This window comes from Protopterus annectens, chromosome 2.part1 (assembly GCF_019279795.1).
Source record: "Protopterus annectens isolate FY-2018-M chromosome 2.part1, PAN1.0, whole genome shotgun sequence".
Taxonomy (NCBI): domain Eukaryota; kingdom Metazoa; phylum Chordata; order Ceratodontiformes; family Protopteridae; genus Protopterus; species Protopterus annectens.
In genome coordinates, this window is record NC_056729.1 from 1,958,949,593 (window position 1) to 1,958,972,275 (window position 22,683).

Here is a 22,683-nt window from a genome sequence, read left to right on the forward strand (position 1 = left end):
ATTTGCTGAAGGGGGCCCAACACCCCGTATCAAACACTTCATTATAAATCAGACAATACTCCTATCCTGTGGACTGTATTGCCAAGTTATATTGTGATACAGTTCCTATACAACAATTTAGGTCATGTCAGCACATAAAGATTAACAATAGTACATATTGAGTCACAATACTATATATGACCCCCATGTAAAGCCTTTGCCTACCCAAATATGACCGTTCAGTTCATAATCACTTGGCAAATTTCGTTTCCTACACAAACATAGTAATTATAAACTGTACAGAATGAACTAAATTGTCATAAATTGACTGTTGGAAAAAATGTATTGAGTTTGTGAAAACAAAGTTCAAATAAGTCAAATGTCCAATGACAAAATAATATATTGTCCAAAAAAATCAAATGTTAAGATATTTCCGACCCATACACTTAGTTGCTTCATAGAAGACTAAAGAACATGTCCGCTTGCTTGCTTCGTAAAAAGCCAAAAGGCATGCCGAGCCCATTCAAAAATCATCAATATCCAAACATAATAGCCAGTTGAACAAAAGAGAGCTTATTAATGTGCTGCAAACCAGATGATATAATCATGTCCCAATGATCAGAACAACCCTTATAGTTCAACTGCCCTCTTATATTTATACAAGTGAAAAAATGAACCACAGACATACATGCATAGTTACCAACATATGTCCCATATCTGGCACTGAAAAAGAGTCCAAAAAAGAGTCCAAAAAACTGATAAGACTGGGAAGAAGTAACATAATTCCTTCAAGTTGTCCAAACCCATGGCTTCTGCTGTATAACCTTAATGGCAAAACCTTGACATTTCAAATAACTTAGTCAGAATCATCCACACTAACGAAAAGTGACACTTACCACAGGACAAAGATCACAGAGAAAATATATTCTTGTTCTCCAAGTGAGAACTGACAGCAAAAAAGCTTTGGAAACCCCCTGATCCAATACACAGATGAGGGAGGGGCCCACACCGATATTAAGCCAACAGTGAGTACAAAAAAGGAGACCAACTGATACTGTGAAGGACCCACAGGTATGGCTAGTGCAACGGCCCAAAACTCCTAAATTACGTAGAGCAAAAAAGAGCCAGCACAAATCGCTGTGAAAAAATGGTATTATAACTAGAACATTGTGTATTTAAAAATACACAAATGTATCATATTCACCAAATGAATCACACCGGATTCGGCAATGCTGCCATCCTCAGTGAACAAAAAGAGTATAACAAAATCCCCTCCAACAAAACCATGTATACATATAAATACCAATTAACACTTATACAATTATTGGATTGATCAGGGTTTCAGAAGTATTCATTCAAGCCAGGTGGAAATAATCCACCAAACTTGACTATCCACTTCTTTTCTTTCAAATTAAGTATCTCATGCAATCCTGCCTCTGAGTAGACGATATGGGACAGAGTATAGCTGGAGTTTTTTAAGGCAGTCAGCATAGGGAATCTGCTTTAGGCCTGTGATTCTTTTAGTGAGGTATTTCTGCGGCCTTTCAAGTTGTTGCAGGTGTTTTGAGAGGTACATACCAAATGGGACGTTGTATTCTATAATGGGTCTAATGAGGGATGAGTACAGTGGGACAATGACCTCCTTTTTTCTGGATGAAAAGCCCTTAGTGATGAGGTGTGCCACATAGAAGGATTTCCTTAGTGTTGTGGCGATGTGGTTATCGAAGGTGAGACCACTGTCTACCTGTGTCCCTAAGTCTCTTATCACACTTTTGGTGTTTAGTGTACTGCCACCTATGTGGTAATTCATGGGTACATGTTTTTTCCCAAAGGGGATAACTATACATTTTTTGGCATTGGGTTTGATCCCATGGCTCTGGCACCAAGCATCTGTTTCTGTAAGGCCCTTTTGTAGAGTATCCACATCATTTGGAGATTCAATAATGGCTCCCAGATTGCAGTCATCTGCAAACTTTGTTAGCCAGAGTCCCTTAGTATTGGCCTGTACTTCAGAGAAGTAGATGCCAAACAAGAGTGGTCCCAGGACTGAACCCTAAGTTACTCCACTGGTCTGGAGCTGGATTTGGAGTCAGCTACTTTTACAGTGTGGGTTCCATCAGTAAGCCAGTTGGCAACCCATCGAGTGACGTAGGGATTAATGCCCAGCTTAGTAAGTTTATCTATGATTCCAGAGTGGGAGATGGTGTCATAGGCCTTGGCGAGGCCCAGATAGGCCTTCTGGACCGCCTTACCCTCATCCACGGCTCTGGAGACTGATTTGAAGAAGTTAATCAGGTTCAGGAGACAAGATCGGCCCTTCACGAACCCAAACTGGGTGGGGTCCAGTGTTTAAAGATTGACAATGTCTTTTAAGTTTATAAGTTCCATGATAATATGTTCCATGGCCTTGCAGATCAGGCTCATCAGACTGATGGGGCGGTAGTTCCTGGGATCCAAGGTGGATCCCCCCTTGTGGAGTGGGATAACTGTAGCTGTGCTCCACTCAGTGGGCACGAAGCCTGAGGTGAGGCTATGATTAAACATGACACTTAGGTGAGGTGCCATTTCATTTTGTAGTTCATGTAGTACACAGCCCGGGGTGTCATCTGGTCCCATGGATGCTGTATTCTTAGCTTTGGAGAGTGCGTTTTTTACCTGTGTGGCCATTATTACCGGAATTTGGCAATCTTCCGGTATTGAGATGGGCCATTTAGGGGGTGAGAGGGGGGGTGAAGTTGGCACTGAATCGATCTGCCAGGATATTGGCAATATCCTTGAGATCAGTATATTTAATGCTATTCTGTTGTAGCTCAGAGCAGATATGAGCATTGCCATTTAGATTCTTGACATAGTTATAGAATGCCTTGTGGTTGTCTTTGGAATCTTTGACAATTTTATTTTCGTAACTAGCTTTGGAGGATTTTATGAGGGATCTTAGCTTCTTACTGAGGCTGGTAAGGGAGTTTTTTGCATCCTGGGATTTTCCTCTTTTCTGCAACAGTTTCTTCTTTTTGTTGTAAAGTTTGTTTATGACAGGGGATCACCATATTTGGCTTCATGTTATTGGAGGAGAGCATCTTGGTTCTATTTGGGATGGCATGATTCATGTATGGATGTGCTCGTACAGTGCCTTAGTCTAGGACTCAGCAGTTGAACTTTCAGTTCCTGTCTGTATGGGTGTCATGAAGTTTGTCACTTCTGACTTGAGTAGCATGTAGCTGGCTTTGGAGAAGTTTTTTATGGAGGTTTCCTTACTGGGGGTGGGGTGGGATGTGGATGTTATGGGTGATTAGCTTATGGTCTGACCTGACCAATGAGGGGGTGACCATAGGTGTGGAGCATCGATTTCCCACATTGGTAATGACCAGGTCTAGGATATTGGAGCCCCTGGTGGGACAATGGATTAGTTGATCCAGGGTATTGGAATTTATGAATTCCAAGAACCGTTGGGCAAAGGTGTTGGTGCATGAGTAGTCTTCCCAGTTAATGGCAGGGTAGTTGAAGTCACCCAGTATTAGGGTGTTTGGTTGTATCTTAATATTTTCCAGTATGTTTAGAAAGGTGTAGTGAGAATCTTGGAACATGGTTGGGGACCTGTAGCAAGCTACAATTTGGATTGTAGTCTTACCTAGTGTGAGTTGCACCTGGAGAATTTCAGATGCATTGTGTTGGGCAATTAGCCTGGTGATGTGAATATCCTTGGTGAATATGGACACTCCTCCACCTTTAGTGTTTTGATCTTGGTTTGGTGGCCAAAACGTGTGGTAAGAGTTGTAGCCTGGTATTGCAGGGGTGCTCTCTGGAGCCTTGAACCAGGTCTCAGTTACTGCACAGATATCGATGTCCTCCATTTTCAGGAGTGCCTCGAGAGAGTGCATTTTGAGGTTTAGACTTCTAGCACTGAGTAGCATTACCTTCAGATTTTGCATACTTGTACCTGTTATGGTGGTGGTTTTGTCCTTTGAGCATTTGCCTAAAAAAGGCACTATAGGGGTGGCAAGAGCCTTAGCCAGTAACCTGAATCCCAGGGGCGACAGGTGCAGACCATCTCTAGCAAAGCATCATGGTCTGTCAATCATGTCGGCCCAGGCAGACAAATACTGAATCCCCTTTGAATGACACCAGAAGCTTAGCCAATTGTTGAAGTCAATCATTTTGTCCTTATATTGTGGTATAATTCTGGGCAAAGGCAGGATGCTACTCAGAGCTAGGGCCATACCTGCCTGGGCCACATGATCTGAGAGCTCATCCATGTCTCTTTTCATACAGTCCAGGGAGGTATGTCTCAAGTCATTCATTCCAACATGGACAATGACAGAGTCATATTTGTACTTTTTGTGGAGTAACTTGAGTGCATGTGTTATGTGGCTGATCCTGGCACCCGACAGGCAGCTGACTGTAATTTTCTCCTTGTTCAGCCTGGTGAGTGGGACATCAGTGTGCCTGACTATAGAGTCAACTATGACTAAAGTGATAGGTACATTGTCTTGCCTTAGGGGCTGTTGCTGTGTGGCACACTGGTGTTGTCAGCTATGTGACACTTTGGTTGTGATTGGTGTTTGTTTGCGTTTCAGCTTCAGAAGTCCTTGCTGCTTGGGCAGGTTACAGTTAAGAGCCTCTGCATATGTGGATTTATTGTTGCTATGTGTGGGTGTTAGTGGTGTGTGTTTAGAAGGGCTATGTGTTGCTTGAGGTGTAGTGCGGGTGTTAACCTTCTCCTCTTGACTGTCTAGCACAATCTTGGGTGGAGAGAGTTTTGCTTCCAATTTGGCTATGTAAGTGCATCTCTCACAGGTTGTAGTGTTGGGTGGTAGGAGGAGAGTGTTGTCTGTGTACATGAGACAATTGCTGCATTGCCCCAGTATGCCCAGATTCACCAGGTGGACAGGAGAAATCACCGGAAGCTGACCCTTGAACATGCCTGGTTTGGTGCTTTTTTTGTAAAGTACAGGAGCTGTTTTCCCTTACCATAGCAAGCTACTTTGCAGTTATAGGCTGTTTAGTGCCAATGCTTAATTTCTCCTTGTTAACAAGGAGAGATGAGTGCTTGTATCAGTTTAAGGCTTCCTAGTGCTTTCCAGCAGGTATTAGAGCAAGTGGTAGTCACAGGGATGCTTAAAGGTAAGATGAAAAAAAAATGTTAACCTAAACACTGCAGTGTGCACTGCTTGGATGAAACCTTTTTTTTATTTTAAATTGTAATAAACTGTTTCCTACATTTGTAAGACGGAACACAGAATGCTAAAGCACAAGTTATGTACAAAAAAAAAACTTTAGTTTAAACTGCTGCATAACAAACAGTTGTTACAGTTAGCAGAGCCAGAGCACGGCCAAATGGGTGCCCCCCCCCCGCAGCCATTTCAGTGTCCCATTACTTGGCTATTTCTCTCCGGTTACCATAAACACTGTTCAAACCTCTCAGTTTGCCTACTGTTTTCTGCTTTACTTCTACAATGATTATTTGGATTTAATTTAAAACTTTTATTTCAAATTTTATAGCACAAACACTGAAAGACATTTGGTAAACAAATCAGTACAGTCTCTCAATGAAAACAGACTTAGCTTTAACAATGCATCTGGCCAGTGGCAGATAAGGTTTACCTTTGGGCTGTTTTCAAATCATAGGCCTCTTGCACACATTTTTAGGACCATGCACACATGCATTTGTTCTTTAGCTCACCTTCCTAATTGTATTCAGTTGTATTCCTTGCATAACAAAGCACCACTTGTTAGAGTGTGTTTTAAATTTGTAGTTTGAACATTTTTCCAGTAAGCAATGAAACAAAATGTATGAACCAGTAATGACAAAACAGCCAAATTCAGAACATTTCAACAGTAAAAGTCTACTGAAACTTCTGTCATTACAGTCCACTAATATTAGTCAATAGGCACAATCTCTGCAGAAATAAAGGTCACCTGAATAATTACACGGTAAAGAAATGTGTAACTAATAAAGAGGTTGCTGCTAGCAAACAAGTTTATATTTCAATGTTTCGGCTACAAATTCAGTGCTTGCTGCCCTTGAAGAATAAATTGCCTGTGTTATATTAAAAAAATTGTAAGCTTTTAATATTGCAATAGGGAATGGATGACCATCTGACAACAGGTTCATAGTCACTAGCCATCTCATCCAAAGGAGGACATGCCCAGGACTGCAGCACCCCACCCCCTTAAACTATAACACAGTATCAGCAATCTGTCTGTATGCTGTGGGGAGAGAACCCACATCCTTCTGCATCAAAATCAAGTATGCTACCTGTTGTGCTATTATCAGTGCTTACAAATTCTTTAACACAATAGGAATACCATTTGCTAAACAACAGTTGCACATTGTAAGCAGACTTAGCATGAGCAGCAGTAAACTTCTCTTCCCTCGAAGTTCACAATTCCTTAAAAAAATGCACTTGACACTCAACTTCTTGAAAATGCATATGAAATTCAACTCGTTAAAACACATTTTTAATAGCGTAGTGGTTGAGCTAGAGGATTCAAGCTGTTTTTTCCTGTAATGAAGGTACAGGGTTCGAGCCTCAGCAAATTAAATAACCACCTACTCTCCCTAAATGGGGCATTTTATACACATGCACACACACTCAGTCACATCTAACTTGCTATAGAATAATCCATCCAGTGAGTTTACATTCATTCTGTGGTAGCAGCACCAGAATGTAAGGAAAGGAATGTATTCTTGTATTTAAATTATGCACTCACGGAAAGGAAGAACAGGAGGTCTCTGTGACGGTGCACGTTCAGATGCAGCAGGTGTGTGCGACCAGATGCGGAAGGTAATCTCAAAGAGGAATGCCCTTAAAAATAAAAATGTGCAATTTGTTTTTGTAATTAAAAAGGTAAATGTGACAGTCCTTGGCAAATGGGCCCCCTTCCAGCCAGGGGGCCCTAGGCAACTGCCTTGGTTGCCTAGTGTTGGACACGGCTCTGATAGTTAAAGCACATATGGAGCACTACAGCCATCAGCTTTGAGTGCAGATGCAAGGCAGGCATTTAAAGTCAGTGTGTGCTATTACAGGGATCACACACCTCTAACACTCCTTCAGGTGCAGCTGCCCTCTTCACTCCACCCTATCTTGTTAACTGCTAATTTTGTTTACTTTGGCTTTCCTTTTTTTTTTTACATTGGTTTTGAAACCTCCTCTCTTCTATTTCACATTTCTTTCTGTCAAACTGTCAAATGTTTGCAGCTGGTTGTTTGCTTGTTCAGTGTTCCTTTGATCCCTTGTAAATATCAAGCACATTGCATTATAGCTGGTAGAACTTGAGAGGATTCTCCTTTCAGCATTTTATAGCTGCTGCTTTTTGAGAACTGTCTAAATCCTTAATGAGGAAGCCAGTGGCTCAGACCTGTGCAGTGAAATTCCATGAACAGTGTACAGATAACTAACTTATGAGGCCTCTTCAGTTTTTGACATTTGCAATTACTGCTTCTGTCATTTAACAAGTGAGGCTGGGTTTGCCTTCTCACCAGGTTATTAAGGTGTCAGACTCCATTATTTTCAAGATTTGCTGTGTAGAACAATTTGCCAATGTACTTCATGGTGATTTTATCCCAGTACTAATATATCTAGACAGCCCAGAAGCAATCTTTGGCACAATTGTTCATGGCCGTTAAAGTATTCCTGTACAGTTGTCTGACTTTCTTTTCAATATTCAAGTCATGTGTATCTTCAAAATGTCATGAATTTTTGTTTTTGGGTCAATAAGTACAGATATATACCTGTCTGAAGTTCTGAATTCTGTTATCTCTTTCATAGATTCACTCCTTTATGTATTTTTAGACTGTTGGAATAATTATTGTAATATTCACTTTTTACATAATAACCAACAGCAGCGAAAAAAAACTGAAGAAAACAAAAGTGGCGTGCTGAGTCGCTGTACGCCAATGGATCAAGGAACGCCAACAGTTCACAAAACCACAATAAATAATGCAGGTGCTAGTGATATATCCACAGATCACAGAGCTGATAAAACGAATCCAGTTTATTCAAAACATAATACAAGGTTAAGCGCTTTCACACACATAGTGTGTGCTTCATCAGAACAATATTTGATAGTTTAAACAGACTTTAAATATGTGATTTGGCGCCAAACTGCTGTAACACATTTAAAGCTACAACGCCTTATTAAATGCATATAACGCTTAAAATAATTCCATATTATAACACTCAAAGTTGAACAACACATTTAAAAAATATTATACTAATTATATTATAATGTATTGGTAGATAATTAATCCACCACATTATATGCCTGTACTTTTAACAAATACAATAAAATATATGGATATGTACATCCCCTCCATTTCAGTGTGTATTTTGTATGTAATATGTTTAAAAATCAGTATAAATATCAATCAATATACTAATAACAATTACAATAACACCATACCCCCAATATAACACACTAAATAAATGTATGTATCAATACATAATATAACATATAAAATATAAATATAAATATAAAAAATATAAATGTAATTGAAAAGGTAAAGGTTAATGACAAGAACTTTGGTAGATCATGTGTTATAGAATTTGGTCCACACTGTAATGCTATAAAAGACATACTTAACAAGCATTGGCACACATTGTTAGTTAATGACGAAATCACAGATATATTGGGAGCTAAGCCCAGTTTTATATATAGGATGGGACAGAACTTGAAACTCCTGTTGGAAAAAAGTACAAGGGGAATGGAAAATCAAGGTGTGGGCAGTACGAAGAGATGTGGCTCCTGCAATCAGTGTAGGTACATTACGGAGGAGACGGAGATAGTTTTAATGAACTATAATAAGACTAGATTAATTCCTAAAAAAGGGAATTGTAACACTAGGAATATAGTGTATGTGGCTATATGTAAGAAATGTTCTTCCTATTATATTGGAAAAACTGAACAAAAGTTCAGAAAAAGGATATACGCGCATACTTATTCCATTAGAAAAAAGGATGAAAAAAATGCCTTAGCCAAACATACAATGAACAGAGGTAGTGACCATGAGTTTAAATTTTGCATTTTAGAAACAGTAATGCCAAACCCAAGGTGTGGGAACACCAAGGGGAATTTGCTATATAGAGAGTGTTTTTGGCAGATATTGACTGATGCCACAACCCCCCCGGGAATTAACGATTTTATCTCTGTTAAACCTATACTAGCAGTATGAGAATTGTACATTTCACACATTTTATACATTTTTTATACATTTTATATTTTATATGTTATATTATGTATTGATACATACATTTATTTAGTGTGTTATATTGGGGGTATGGTGTTATTGTAATTGTCATTAGTATATTGATTGATATTTATACTGATTTTTAAACATATTACATACAAAATACACACTGAAATGGAGAGGATGTACATATCCATATATTTTATTGTATTTGTTAAAAGTACAGGCATATAATGTGGTGGATTAATTATCTACCAATACATTATAATATAATTAGTATAATATTTTTTAAATGTGTTGTTCAACTTTGAGTGTTATAATATGGAATTATTTTAAGCGTTATATGCATTTAATAAGGCATTGTAGCTTTAAATGTGTTACAGCAGTTTGGCGCCAAATCACATATTTAAAGTCTGTTTAAACTATCAAATATTGTTCTGATGAAGCACACACTATGTGTGTGAAAGCGCTTAACCTTGTATTGTGTTTTGAATAAACTGGATTCGTTTTATCAGCTCTGTGATCTGTGGATATATCACTAGCACCTGCATTATTTATTGTGGTTTTGTGAACTGTTGGCATTCCTTGATCCATTGGCGTACAGCGACTCAGCACGCCACTTTTGTTTTCTTCACTTTTTACATAAAGAGCTCCGCCCAGGAGAAATAGATTTCATTTGTAGATACTATCAGTTGTGTATTATGTGTGCAAGTAAGTCCTCCATCATTTATAGATCTTATAATTAGAGTCTAGAGATTAGATAACTTAAGATGATTAAATTAAGGAGTGGGTATCATTGTGGATGGTTTCATTGTCAGTTTATTCTTTTTTTTGCAATTGAAACACCTCTTTAAAAGTTCAGTAATGAACATTTTAGCTGGATTTTTCACTTTACTAAAACTTCTCATTAGAGAACCGATATCATTGCTAATTATTGTATATAGTTTGGTTGATGTTATTATTAAACTTGAATAAAGAGATTAAAAAAATAAATAAAATGAGTCTAATTTTATAGACATTTCTCTTTGCTTAGTTTATTTATCATTTAACTATCTTCTTTTAAAATTAAGTTTGGTTTGGTTGATTTTCAGTTATAACCCACTGCTGACTATTAGTGTTATTATTCACCCCCGCCCAGCTCTTAATGCTCCGTCCGTGGCAGAAGACATTGGCATCCCACTATGGAAGCATACTAGACGTGTGAGAGTTTGTTTCTTCAATGCTTTCCTTCATCTTTATATTTGGTGCATATAAATGATTAAGATGTGACCCCTACATTTTTTGATAAGTAGGATGACAAGCATTTAGTTTTTTTGCGGATGTTTGGCAGTTAGTTTGAGTGAAGCAGGGCCAAACCGTGTAGCACAACAGTCATTAAAACTGAGCAAAGATAGTTTATACACTCAGCACTAAAGAATATATTAACAGATCTTACAAAAATTCACAATGCATTTCGATATTTGACAATGTACTTGTGTTCTGGTAACTGTGGACCTGAATTTTCAGCACCACTTAATATGTGGCATTCTTTTCACATCGTACATTGTTGAAACCATTTCAGAATAGTCTACAAACTGACAAAGTACCACACATAAATATTCATCAATCAACTATCATGATGCTCCAACCAAACACTCTGTTGTATGCTTGCTGTGTATTACCTTCTATAGCTGGTTCCTTCCTTATCCACTGTTGGGCTGCTAGACATCCTTTAAAATGAGAGTTTCACTTTTGATAGATCAATTAATGGTACTGTTCTGAACAATGACTGCAGTTCATCACTGTTAACACCATGTGGGAAGGACAAACAGCACGTGCGTGTGTGTGTGTGTGTGTGTGTGTGTGTGTGTGTGTGTGTCTGTGCGTGTGTGTCTCTGTCTGTCTTTCTGTGAGCATACATGTGTATGGTTTTGTGTGTGTGTGTGTGTGTGTGTGTGTGTGTGTGTGTGTGTGTGTGTGTGTGTGTGTGTGTGTGTGAACGTGCGCAGAAGAGTTGTAATAGTCTATTGCAGTTCTCTGAAGCTACTGTCTTTCATTTTTTTAGAAACTAATGCATATCACTTATTCTGTGTCTTAGCAATTTCTGAACAAGTTGTGTTTTTTTTTAGAAATGCATTTGGCATACTGCTTACATTGGACATGATCTTTGACAAGCCATGTTTCCTTGAGACAGCACACATACATGCAGTAAATATGATCTTGCATCATTAGTACCTGGAGTTCATTGTTTTCTTTTTTATGTTTGTACAGGCAGAACAAGCTGGAAGAAGCCCTGCTGTTTTCAGGACAGTTTACAGATGCTCTGCAGGCTCTCATTGACTGGTTGTACAAAGTCGAGCCTCAGCTGGCAGAAGATCAGCCTGTTCACGGGGACATTGATCTAGTGATGAATCTAATCGATAGTCACAAGGTACTTCTACCTAACGTGTCTGATGTCATATTGTTTATTAAAATAAAAAAGAAGATATCAGGACATAAACTTAACTATCTTGGTTTTGTATGTTGAATAGGTACAGTTTTTACAAATTAGAATTCAGATTCTTGTTTGTGAAAGCACATTGAAACTGCAAGACAATGCCGGCAGAGTGAAACAGTTAAATTCAAGACAGCAGCATTTCAGTAGCCATGCACTTAGAAGCAGTAAACGTATTGTACAACAGTGGCTGAGTCTGATAAACAAGTTGCATACACACAGCATCTGACTGCATGGAAAGCAGCCATGAGTACACTGGTAGTGATTTATAGTACTGTGCTGTGCCACAGTATGGCAAGCAGAAGAGTGCTGTTGAGAATATATGCAAATGAAAGCATAATGACATGCAAATGAAGGTGCATAGGGAAATGAGGCCAGGATGACATGCACATGTATACAAGGTGAACACAGTTGTGATCCATAGCTGTAAGTGGCAGAAATTACATAGTAGTGTGAAACAGACTGTAAAGGAGCAAAGCACTCAAAGACTGTCAGAGCTCCAAACAGGAACAGTGCCTGCGATCACAGCAACAGCCACACATCAGCGACTAGTAGGTCTTAGTACCTCCACTTCCTATCTGTGTACATGAGGAGGTGTCAGGCAGCATGAAAACAACACCAGCAGCAGGTAGTATTGCACGGTGTTACTGAAAGATTATTGATCGGTTTTGTGTTTGTCAGAATATTTTACAGATATTACTTGACGTTTGCAGAAATGTGTGGCCTTTCCATCCATATGGAGACTAAGGTATGTATAGCACTTGCTGTCCTAGCCACTGGAACCTTTCAGAGACCAACAGAGGGAGCATTAAGTATTTCTAAGGACTCTGCCTGCAGTATACAAAATCATTTCCTTAAAGTTATGCTTCTTTTTGAAGTTGTACTTGTATGTCTGCTAGACTTAGGTGATCTGTTAGTACCATAGAGGTTAGCCACCACTTTGTATTGCTTCTGTGACATTACTGATCTCCATGAGGTACTGTAGCAATAAAGTCTTCACATAACTCATAGCTACAGAGGCAAGCAACCAGGAGAGACTACCATTCCATGAACTGCCAGTTAGTGTGTGCTGCACATGGAATTATAACTAATGTGTCCAGTCAGCTTCCAGGCAGTTCCCATGATTCACATGTATGGCATACATGTCAGCTACTTCCCTGCTTCCTGCAAGGGGTCATTCCACAGGACCACTTATTCTGTAAGTGAAGGCACTATGGCTAAAATATAAATGGCTGCATGTAAAATGTGGCCAAGTGCAATCACCCTCCATCGTCTGGATGTTGCTGTTGTGTTGCAGATTATGCTGGATGCCTGACAAATCCCTGGCTGGGGACAGAAATACATAACCCAACAGTGCATTGCTAAACTCCAGTACAACTCATTATGCACACACAACACACACGCACACAAAACATAAGATCAGTGAGCATGTATTCATCCAGTTTGAAGCCTGTTTCCTTTGCATCAAGACATCTGGGAAGGTGCTGAATTATGACTCTTCTACAGCTTGTAGAATGTTTGTAGCATGAGGCAAGAAGCCAGCAATAAGGTCATATGATGCACACACATGACTGACACAGAAGGCACAGAAACAACATTCATCTGATAGCAGTGAGGCAGAACTGGAGTAAACAGCAGCTGCATAATACCTCTCAGACAGTGATGGGCACAATGAATGGCAGTACAGGTGAACTGCTGATGTCCATTCCAAAGCTATGTCTCCTAATGAGCTCATTTTGACAGTGTGGTGACACATAGTAAACATGATGTGCGCACTCTGTATATCAGGCTGTGCTGGTCAGTGTATCATTGGGCTATGATGTGGATCAGATATTTCCACATATACCACACAGGAAGGAAGGTGTTACAGTTTTTGTCATATGCACAGGTTCTAAGGGAAGAAGTAACATGTGGATGTCTACATACACTGGACTGGGGTAGTAACAAGTCAAATAAGGCAGAGCTGGGTGTCTTGAGGTGATGAGAATTCTGTGACACCACAATTGCCTCCAGCAATGTTAGCTTACAGCTTTTGGTTGCCCCCTCCCTATTCCTGATCTCTCACCTGATATGATGTGTGCCTTTACCTTAGCATGGCATAATATGTTGGTGATATGCTTATAACATTGTTGCAGTGTACAGTTCCAGCCTCCCCACACTGATGTTATGACAACCACTGGTCACTCCTGGTTCTCTAAAGGCTGATCAGCACTCCCTGTCCTCAACATGTGGTGCCAATAAGTCCTGAGTGCCTGTAGCAGGATGGCATTTTCTTAAGGGATAAAACTGTCCAACTTCTGTTGTTCACCTCATTTTTCAGGAGAAAAGTGGAAAGTGCTGCTGTTTTTTGTAACACTGCTGTCTAGACCTCTATAATAGCTTCCAATGTGTGCACAGTAGAAATTAAGACAGTAAATGTCTAACTCAAATGTTAGATTACACAAATTTTGTGTTTGGCTTGCACATCCTCTAACTCCACACAAACTGGGCTGTTGCACTGGTCTGAATACTTTTTCCGGCATGGCCTTGTCAACAGGCAAAGAGATGCATACATTCTTAAGAACACCAGGGCAAAGTAAGGTGACATTACATTAAAAATGTACAAACAAAATTACAAGAAGTAAGTATATTATGCAAACGGGGCAGTGATTTTAAAGAAATATATATATAAATTTAAATAAATACATAATCCTGGGCTGAAACTGACGTAGCTCCAGTGGGCTCAGTATTCTTCTCCAGTTATCAAACTGAATGCATAAATAAAAAAAGCAGACATCAGAAAAAGGTTGGCATAATGGTTAAGGTGTTTACCTTGCACACACAAGGTGCAGGGTTTGATTCTCACACGGGGTAACTGGCTAGGCTTAAAATGGGCCGCAAGGGCAATTAGCCTAATACTAACCTATGAAGAAATATAATGAACAAAAGAAAGCTGTCACAGTATAGTCATCATCAGCAGTGTGGATTGTGTTGCACATAAGACTGTAAACAGTAAGGTGGAACATTTTTAACAGGTTTGCTGATGAATTCACAAGTACTGGCTTGATAATGGTGTTCCTTTAGAAATGTTATGGTGCTTCTAATATTGTCAAGTAGTTTTTTCCACACAGCTGGGACAATTCCTGAAAAGAACATTTCAGTAACTGAGAGTTTAAATGGGGGGTCTATACAGCATAGTGTTTAAGGAGTCTCTCAGAGATTAGGAGCTGCTGTTGATTTGCAGTTTATTCCTGAGTAGTGGGTATTACGTGTTAGAAATTAGTTTAAAGGCAAGCTTACTCAGCAGAAAAATTGCTGTATCTTTAATTGAGATTTTTTTTAATGTAGTGCGGTGGTCAGTGATTAGCCACATGTCTGACATCCCACGTCTGTGGCATATACAGGATATATGTGGTAGTACTTGTATTCCTTTTCTGATCAGTGATGACTTGCATTTCCATGGTTCCAGAACTTGCACTGTATCCATGATCTGTACACCACTGCAGTCATACCTCAGTGGCTTTCTCTGCAAGCGCCCAGTAGAGAGCAGCTGTTTGGTGCATGAAAGGAGTCTTAGGTTCATAGGTTCATACTAGGCTATCTGCCCTAGGGCATTTATAAGCCTAGCCAGAATGTGTTTGGCTTTCGCCACCCATTTTAAATTTATTTTGCTATGCCCTTTTTCGAGGTTAGTATACTGTGCCTCTATCTAACAGTGACACAGAAGTGATACCCGGGGTAAACCTATGATCTCCCATCCACTCATCAAGATTCCTCTTGAAGAGAGTCAATGAGGGACTCTGCCTAACCTGGACTGGGATTTTATTCCAGAGTGAAGGGAACCTCTGGGTTATGAATCTGTCCCTCCAGCATGTCCTATTTATTTCAGTGCTGAGGTTCAAGTCTCGAGCGTAGCTCGATGGGATTTGGATTTTCTGAGGTGTAGCATGTCCATTAATTCCGGGTTGGACATGGCTTTATACGTCAGGCACAGATTGCCTCTGAACAGGCGGTATGCCACTGAGTAGAGCTGGAGTTTCTTTAACCAGGCAGCATATGGCATCTGTTTGAGCCCTTTGATCCTCTTGGTGAGGTACCTTTGGGGTCCTTCCAGTTGCTGCAGGTGTCTGGTAAGGTACATCCCAAAAGGGGCATTGTACTCAATTATGGGCCTGATGAGGGATGAGTAAAGAGGCACGATGACCTCCCCTGATCTAGATGTGAATCCCTTCATGATTAGGTGGGCTATATAAAATGTTTTTCTAACCACTTTGGCCACGTGGTTGTCAAATGAGAGATTGCTATCAACTTGGGTCCCCAGGTCCCTAATTACTTCTTCTGTACTTAATGGATTTCCACCTATGTGGTAATTTGTGGGCACTTTGTTTTTGCCAAAGGGGATGACTATACACTTTTTGGCATTTAGCTTGAGGCCATGGCACTGGCACTAGTTGTCTGTTTCTATGAGGCTCTTTTGGAGGATGCTTGTGTCGGCTGGAGAGTCGATTATGGCACCCAGTTTGCAGTCATCTGCGAACTTGGTCAGCCACAGTCCTTCCATGTTGGCCTGTACCTCCGAGAAATATATACCGAACAAGAGAGGTCCCAGGACTGAGCCTTGTGGGACACCACTTGTAACTGGTTTGGAGTCTGACATGGCTCCAGCAATTCTAACCATGTGGGTTCTGTCCTTGAGCCAGTTTGCAATCCATCTAGTGACATAGGGGTTTATATTTAAGCTGGTGAGCTTATCTATAATGCCCGAGTGGGGTATTGTATCGAAGGCTTTTGCGAGGTCCAGGTAGGCTGTGTGGACCACCTTCCCCTCTTCAATGGCCTTGGTGACTGTTTCAAAGAAATCAACCAGGTTTAAGAGGCAGGATCTGCCCTTAACAAAGCCAAACTGGTAGGATCCAGTGTTTGTAGGTCCCCAATATCTTTATTTATGAGGTCCATGATGATCCTTTCCATAGCTTTGCAGACCAAGCTAGTCAGGTTTATGGGGCGATAGTTTCCAGGATCCGTTGAGGCACCATCTTTATGGAGAGGGACCACTGTTGCTGTACGCCACTCTTTGGGCACATATCCTGTAGTAAGGCTGAGATTGAACAGTAGTTTTATGTTTGGGTTTAGCTCTTCTTTGAGTTCATATAGGATGCAGCCCGGGACACCATCTGGTCCCATTGATGCAGTGTTTTTTGCTTTGGAGAGGGCGGCTCTTACCTAAGCATCTGAGATGTCAGGGGGGCAGCACTCTGCTGGGATAGATATTTGCCCTTTTGGTGGGGGGGGGGAAGAAGTTTGCGCTGAACCTGTCAGCTAGGATGTTGGCAATGTCTGTGGGTTCGGTGTATTTTTTGTCATTTTGGACTAATTCTGAGCATATCTGGGAATTATGACCCAGGTTCCTAACATAACTAAAGAAAGCCTTGTGATTATCCTTAGTGTCCTGTGCAATTTTTCTCTCAAAGCTGGCCTTAGACAATTTTATGTGTGCCCGTAGTTTTTTGCTAATACTGATCAGTGATGCCTTCCCTTTTTGGGATTTTGCTTTATCATTTAGTAGCTTCCTCCTTCTATTGTATAGTTTGTTTATGGCTGGGGTCCACCAGACAGGATGTCTGCCTTTGGAGGATCGGGTCTTGGTTTTATTTGGGATCGCATGATCCATGCATTCCTGAAGGTGTTCATAGAATGCGTTTATAAAGGATTCTGCGGTCTGGGCCATATTTTCCACAGGCCCGGGGGCTTTGAAGGATTCCACCTCAGTTTTGAGGAGTGTAAAATTTGCTTTAGAGAAGTTTTTCACTGTGGTTTTCTGGGCAGGGGGTGGGGTCGGGATGTGAATATCCAGTGAGATTAGTTTATGGTCTGATCTTACCAGTGAGGGATACACTTCTGGTCTGGAGCATAGAGTCCCCATGTTGGTGATGATCAGGTCCAGTATGTTTTCCCCTCTTGTGGGAGTGGTTACAAGTTGTTCCATAGCATTTGAGTTTATAAATTCTAGGAACCTTTGGGCTAGGGTGTTGGAGCTAGAGTAATGCTCCCAGTCTATGTTTGGGTAGTTGAAGTCGCCCAATATAATGGTGTTTGGAGAGACCTTCATATTTTCCAGTGTTCTCAGGAAGGCCGAGTGGGGTTCCTGGGTTTGGGAGGGTGGTCTGTAGCAGGCTATAAACTGGAAGGCAGTTTTACCCACTGTTAGTTGCACATGGATAGTCTCTGATGCTTCATGCTTTGCCACCAACCTGGAGGTGTGGGTATCTTTGATTAATATCGATACTCCCCCTCCTTTTGTGGTTCGGGTCCAAGTTTTGGGGCCGAAAAGCATGGTATGAGGTATAACCTGGTAGTGCTGGGGTGCTCTCGGGAGCCCTGAACCAGGTTTCTGTTACTGCACAGATATCGATGTTCTCCATGCTAAGGAGAGTTTCGAGTGCATGCATCTTGAGGTTTAGACTTCTGGCGTTGAGTAGCATTACTCTTAGTTTCTTATCCCTTGTGATACCTATGGAGGTGGGTTTGTCTTTTGAGCCTTGCCTAAAAAAGGCACTATGGGGGTAGCAAGAGCCTTTGCCAATATCCGAAAGCCCAGGGGTGACAGGTGCAAGCCGTCCCTAGCGAAGCATCGTGGCTTGTCGAGCATATCATCCCAAGCTGACAGGCATTGGATCCATGGCCCATTCTGAAAACTTGATGCTGGTACGATCTGGCAGAGATGTTGGCCACAGCCAAAGACATTACAAGGTCAGAGGAGCAGTACAGGCATCATTATGATGACCCGTAATGCTGTTTCCTTGATGACCTCATTATGTGGTAAGTGGAGGTTATCCAAACAATGCCCCAGATGGTACTGTAAATTATTGTCATTGTATTTTGGGGGGGGTCATGGGAGTGACTGACTTTTGCTGTTGGCAAATGTGCATGATCCTTTGTATGGTACTTCAATATCAGAGGGAAGTGGTGGGGACAAGTACTTCAATATGCTAGCAAAATTTATTGTGGGCTCCTGCAGGGACCTGTTTTGTGGTGCGGTTATGCTGAACCATCTTAGGGTTGCCTGGATGTTACTGTGTCTGTCTCTGTGTTAACCTATGTACAGAGTACGGACAACTGCCTTCTGTGTGGGGTGGAGCTGCTGGGACATGCAAGCATAATTATAGGCTGTTGTGTTTTTTTTTTTGTTTTTTTTTGTTTGATTGTTTTGTTTTGGCATCATATTATACCTGTCACAGTTCTCTCATATGACTCTTTCAACAAGAGTGGGCTGAGACAGGAAGGAACCTTGTCACCTACACCAAGTGAAAGGAAAGAGTAACAGCCAGACACTGTTAGTTCTACTTACAAATTCTGACCTGTGTTACTTATATGCATTGCATTCATCTTTAGTAACCTTCCTATTATGTCTCCTACCTGAACTGTCCTATAGACTATTTGTTGCTAATTTCTTACCTTATGCACTATAGTAAAAAATGAGGCAACGTTAGAGTTGTTTAAGGAAATCTTACAGACTGATATTTCAGTAACCTAGACCCCTTTCTGAAATGGAATTGACAATATTGCATGCAGAAAAAACATGCCACAACCAACACAGTGGGTAAGTATTGTCAGTCTTATATCACCATGCCATAATTGTAAAAAATAAAAAGTATTCTTTTGCTGTTTAGGTTTAGTTAAGCAAATAGAATACACATTCTCAAAGCAAAATCTACCTCCAGCTGTGTTTGTCACCTACAGTTATTATTACAAGCCCTATTAAACACTATATCACTCTAAAATACAATAGCATAACAGTGTATTTGAATAAATTTTACAAAACTGTGTAAAAGCCATATGGCAAGAAATTGCATATTACATGCAGTTAGGTGAAAGCTATCAAAAGTTAGAAGATCGTATTATAGTATATCATTAACAGCATCAACAAGTTCTCTTTAAAATGTATTCATGGTTTTGTTTAGTACGAGCAGTATAACCACATACCTAATGAGTACATCAGTAAACAGCACATTTGTGCAAAAAGCAATATAAAACACATAAGTAGCTGCACAGCATCCAGCAATTCACAAACACAACCGTCTTTATTTTAGTTTGCCACATACATGGTAGTTCTACATGGTAAAAGAAATGACAGATTACAAAATGCATTCTTCAAACTTTTTCAGAACCCTATTATGTTTAACTGCATGGCAAGTTAAGTATATTGTATACATATAAAAAGTTAAAGTCATAACGCTTGCAATGCCATCTTAAATCTTGCTAGGATTTATGTTCATGTACAATAACCATGGCAAATATACCAGGGCATTTTTTTAAAGCTATGTGGTAATTGTATTGGCTGGATATCAGGAAAAACAAAAGAGATTTCAGATGTTTAGATACTTTTGATAATTTCTAAAGACTTAAGCAACCCCCCAGCCCTGAATACCACATGTATAAGGGAGTATTGGACAATGAATACGTAAGAGCAAACAAACAACCGTTGACTAAAAAGGCTGCTGCTGTTTGACTTGTTACATACATAACAAGAACAGGAACAGTCATATAATGTCAGTTTGCGTGTTTCTTCTTGCAGAGAACTCTCAGCATGTTAGCACTGACTTTTATAATGGCCCCCAACTGGCAGGGGTGGGGAATCCCAGAATTGTCATTTCTGCAGCTTCAGTTATGTTACTTGCCCACCTGTTGCTATGGTGTGCACAATTGTAGAATAGTACTTTATCAGGAAAACAGGACTCATCCAAAACCTTTGTGAGTGCAGTCTCCTCAGATGGGCTTTCAGTATCTTAAAGTCAGCCCCCATAAAGTATTCTGTAAGAAAGTTTGCAGAGTATACCCCAGATTACAGATACTATTGAAAAAAGTCTTTAACCATCAGATATGTTAAACTTTGTTATAACTAGTAAATTTATTTTAAAAACTCTCCCAGGTATTCATTAATGCCTGCACTAAGTGTACACAATTCTGAGTGATTAGACAACACAAGTGTAACTCCCACCTTCTTCCTCCTAATTGTAGTTTCCCTACTGATTTTCTAGCACCCTTAAATATTGAAGGGGGTTCATAAAGGTTACCACAAAGTGTTGACCATGCGTACACTTATTTTTTATGCGTGACTAGAATGCAGAAAAATGTGTTAGGGATGTTCTTGAATACAGATCTTACAAACTTAGTGTAGGCATTAATGAATCGGGCCCATTTCGTGATCACACTTCCTTGATGAGGTGATGGGGTATTAGGGTTCTGCAGTTATGTATAAATGACAAAGAGTTTTCCTTTATTATGAGAGGGTTGTAATGCTTTTGCATGGTTAAGGAGCAATTCCTTTACTGTGTAATGTCTATAACAAAGCCACATGGTGGGCAAAGAACATTTATAAAGGCTTGTGACCCTGAACTTTGAGCACCGAATATGGATACGTTACTGCAGGCCAGGATGTGGAGTATGGACTTTTTTGGGGCTACTTTAGCTTTTTCCTGCTAAGACTTAATGAGTATGTTTTATATAAGGGTCTTGTATTCTGGCTGAGGATCTTTTATTGACAGCTAGTATGTGAAAGGCAATAGAAGCAAGCACTTGTAACAGATTTGACTATGATTATCTATATGCTACCACATAAAAAGTAACTTTTTGTAAAGGGAAAATAAATAAAATGCTGTATTCCAATGGAAAACAACTTTTTTTCATAGACATGACTCTGAAAACAATTTAGTGTTTAAGTGTTTACTTTGTGCAAACTGAATTTGCACACGTGATATAAAGGTGTGTTTTTCATTTTAATGTTAAGAGTATCCCTTTTTTTCTTGCACAGGTCTTCCAAAAGGAGCTAGGGAAAAGAACTAGTGGTCTTCAAGCACTTAAACGATCTGCGCGTGACCTTATTGAAGGAAGCACAGATGACTCCTCCTGGGTGAAAGTGCAAATGCAAGAATTAAGCACACGTTGGGAAACAGTATGCACCCTTTCTGTGTCTAAGCAGCATAGACTTGAGCAAGCACTCCACAAGGTAAATCAATTACTATCCAGTTTCAGCAAACTTGACAAATAGATCATGTAAGCCACATAAACCTGATAAATATTCCATGCTTTACCACTTTTTGTAGCAGGGTAGATTAGTTTACCTGATCACGAGCTTGTGTACATAGTGATACTGATTTGCTTTATTTGTGTTGTAAGTCATAACTAAGTATTTTGTCTAGGATGTATTTTATTTTAATGGGAAAAGTTACTTGCTTCATCCAGAACTGACAATAAGGTATCTGCAGCAGTAATAATTTATCTGATTTAAGTAGCATACTAAACATTGCATATTGACCTTTTTCTAGAGTGGCTGTTTTCTCAGTATGCTTTTTAGTTGTATTCCTGGTGACTGTAGTACAAGTTTTGCATTCACTTAACACTAAGTCCCTGTTATCAAATCCACTGTAAAAATGAGATGGTAGCATAACAAAGTGGGCAAGCAATATAGCAATGCAGTTACTGCAGTTCTCACAAAGAGAGCTATAGCTCTTCTGTTCTAAAGTCAGAACGTCCTGAGAAAAAAAAATCCCCTTTTAAACTGTAGGACACAGCTGCTACATTTTATGTTGCCCTGCACACACAGTGTTAATGAAATGCTTCAGTTCTTACCACAGATAGTAACGACTGCCGGTATTCCACTAAAAACTGACCGGAATTCACTGATTCTGTCCTGTAGCACTTAACACCGGGACGGTGGCCACTACTTCATCTGATGGGGGCGTTTGATTTTTCTTGTTTACACACATACAGCTACGCACTTAGTGAAGAGTTGGAGATTTTACTAGAAGCAGCCCATTAAAAGTCGCCATTCCCATGTGCTACAGCTATTCCATAGTGAATATAGTGTTCCTTCATACTTTTTACTTGAATTTCTAACAGTCATATGCCTGTAAGTATACAATTAAAAATAACTTAATGAATTGGGAATGTCAAAGTGGGAAACTACTAATGCAGTGATAGAACAATGGATAGCACTGTCTTTAACATAAACAATGAAAAACTCACAGTTGCTGACTCCCCTACACGCTTGCAGCTTTAAATATAC

The 22,683-nt window shown here is 40.0% G+C and overlaps 1 protein-coding gene across 3 annotated transcripts in view; it reads left to right on the forward strand.

Moving 5' to 3' along the window:
- The window catches only part of DST (dystonin), a 4,096,730-nt gene that overhangs the window by 3,813,360 nt on the left and 260,687 nt on the right, over positions 1 to 22,683 (forward strand). For all 3 annotated transcript variants that reach the window (XM_044063350.1, XM_044063347.1, XM_044063348.1), the window contains 2 exons: positions 11,417 to 11,576; positions 21,430 to 21,624. In XM_044063350.1, the coding sequence (XP_043919285.1) occupies positions 11,417 to 11,576; positions 21,430 to 21,624 (355 nt within the window). The remainder of the gene's footprint in view (positions 1 to 11,416; positions 11,577 to 21,429; positions 21,625 to 22,683) is intronic.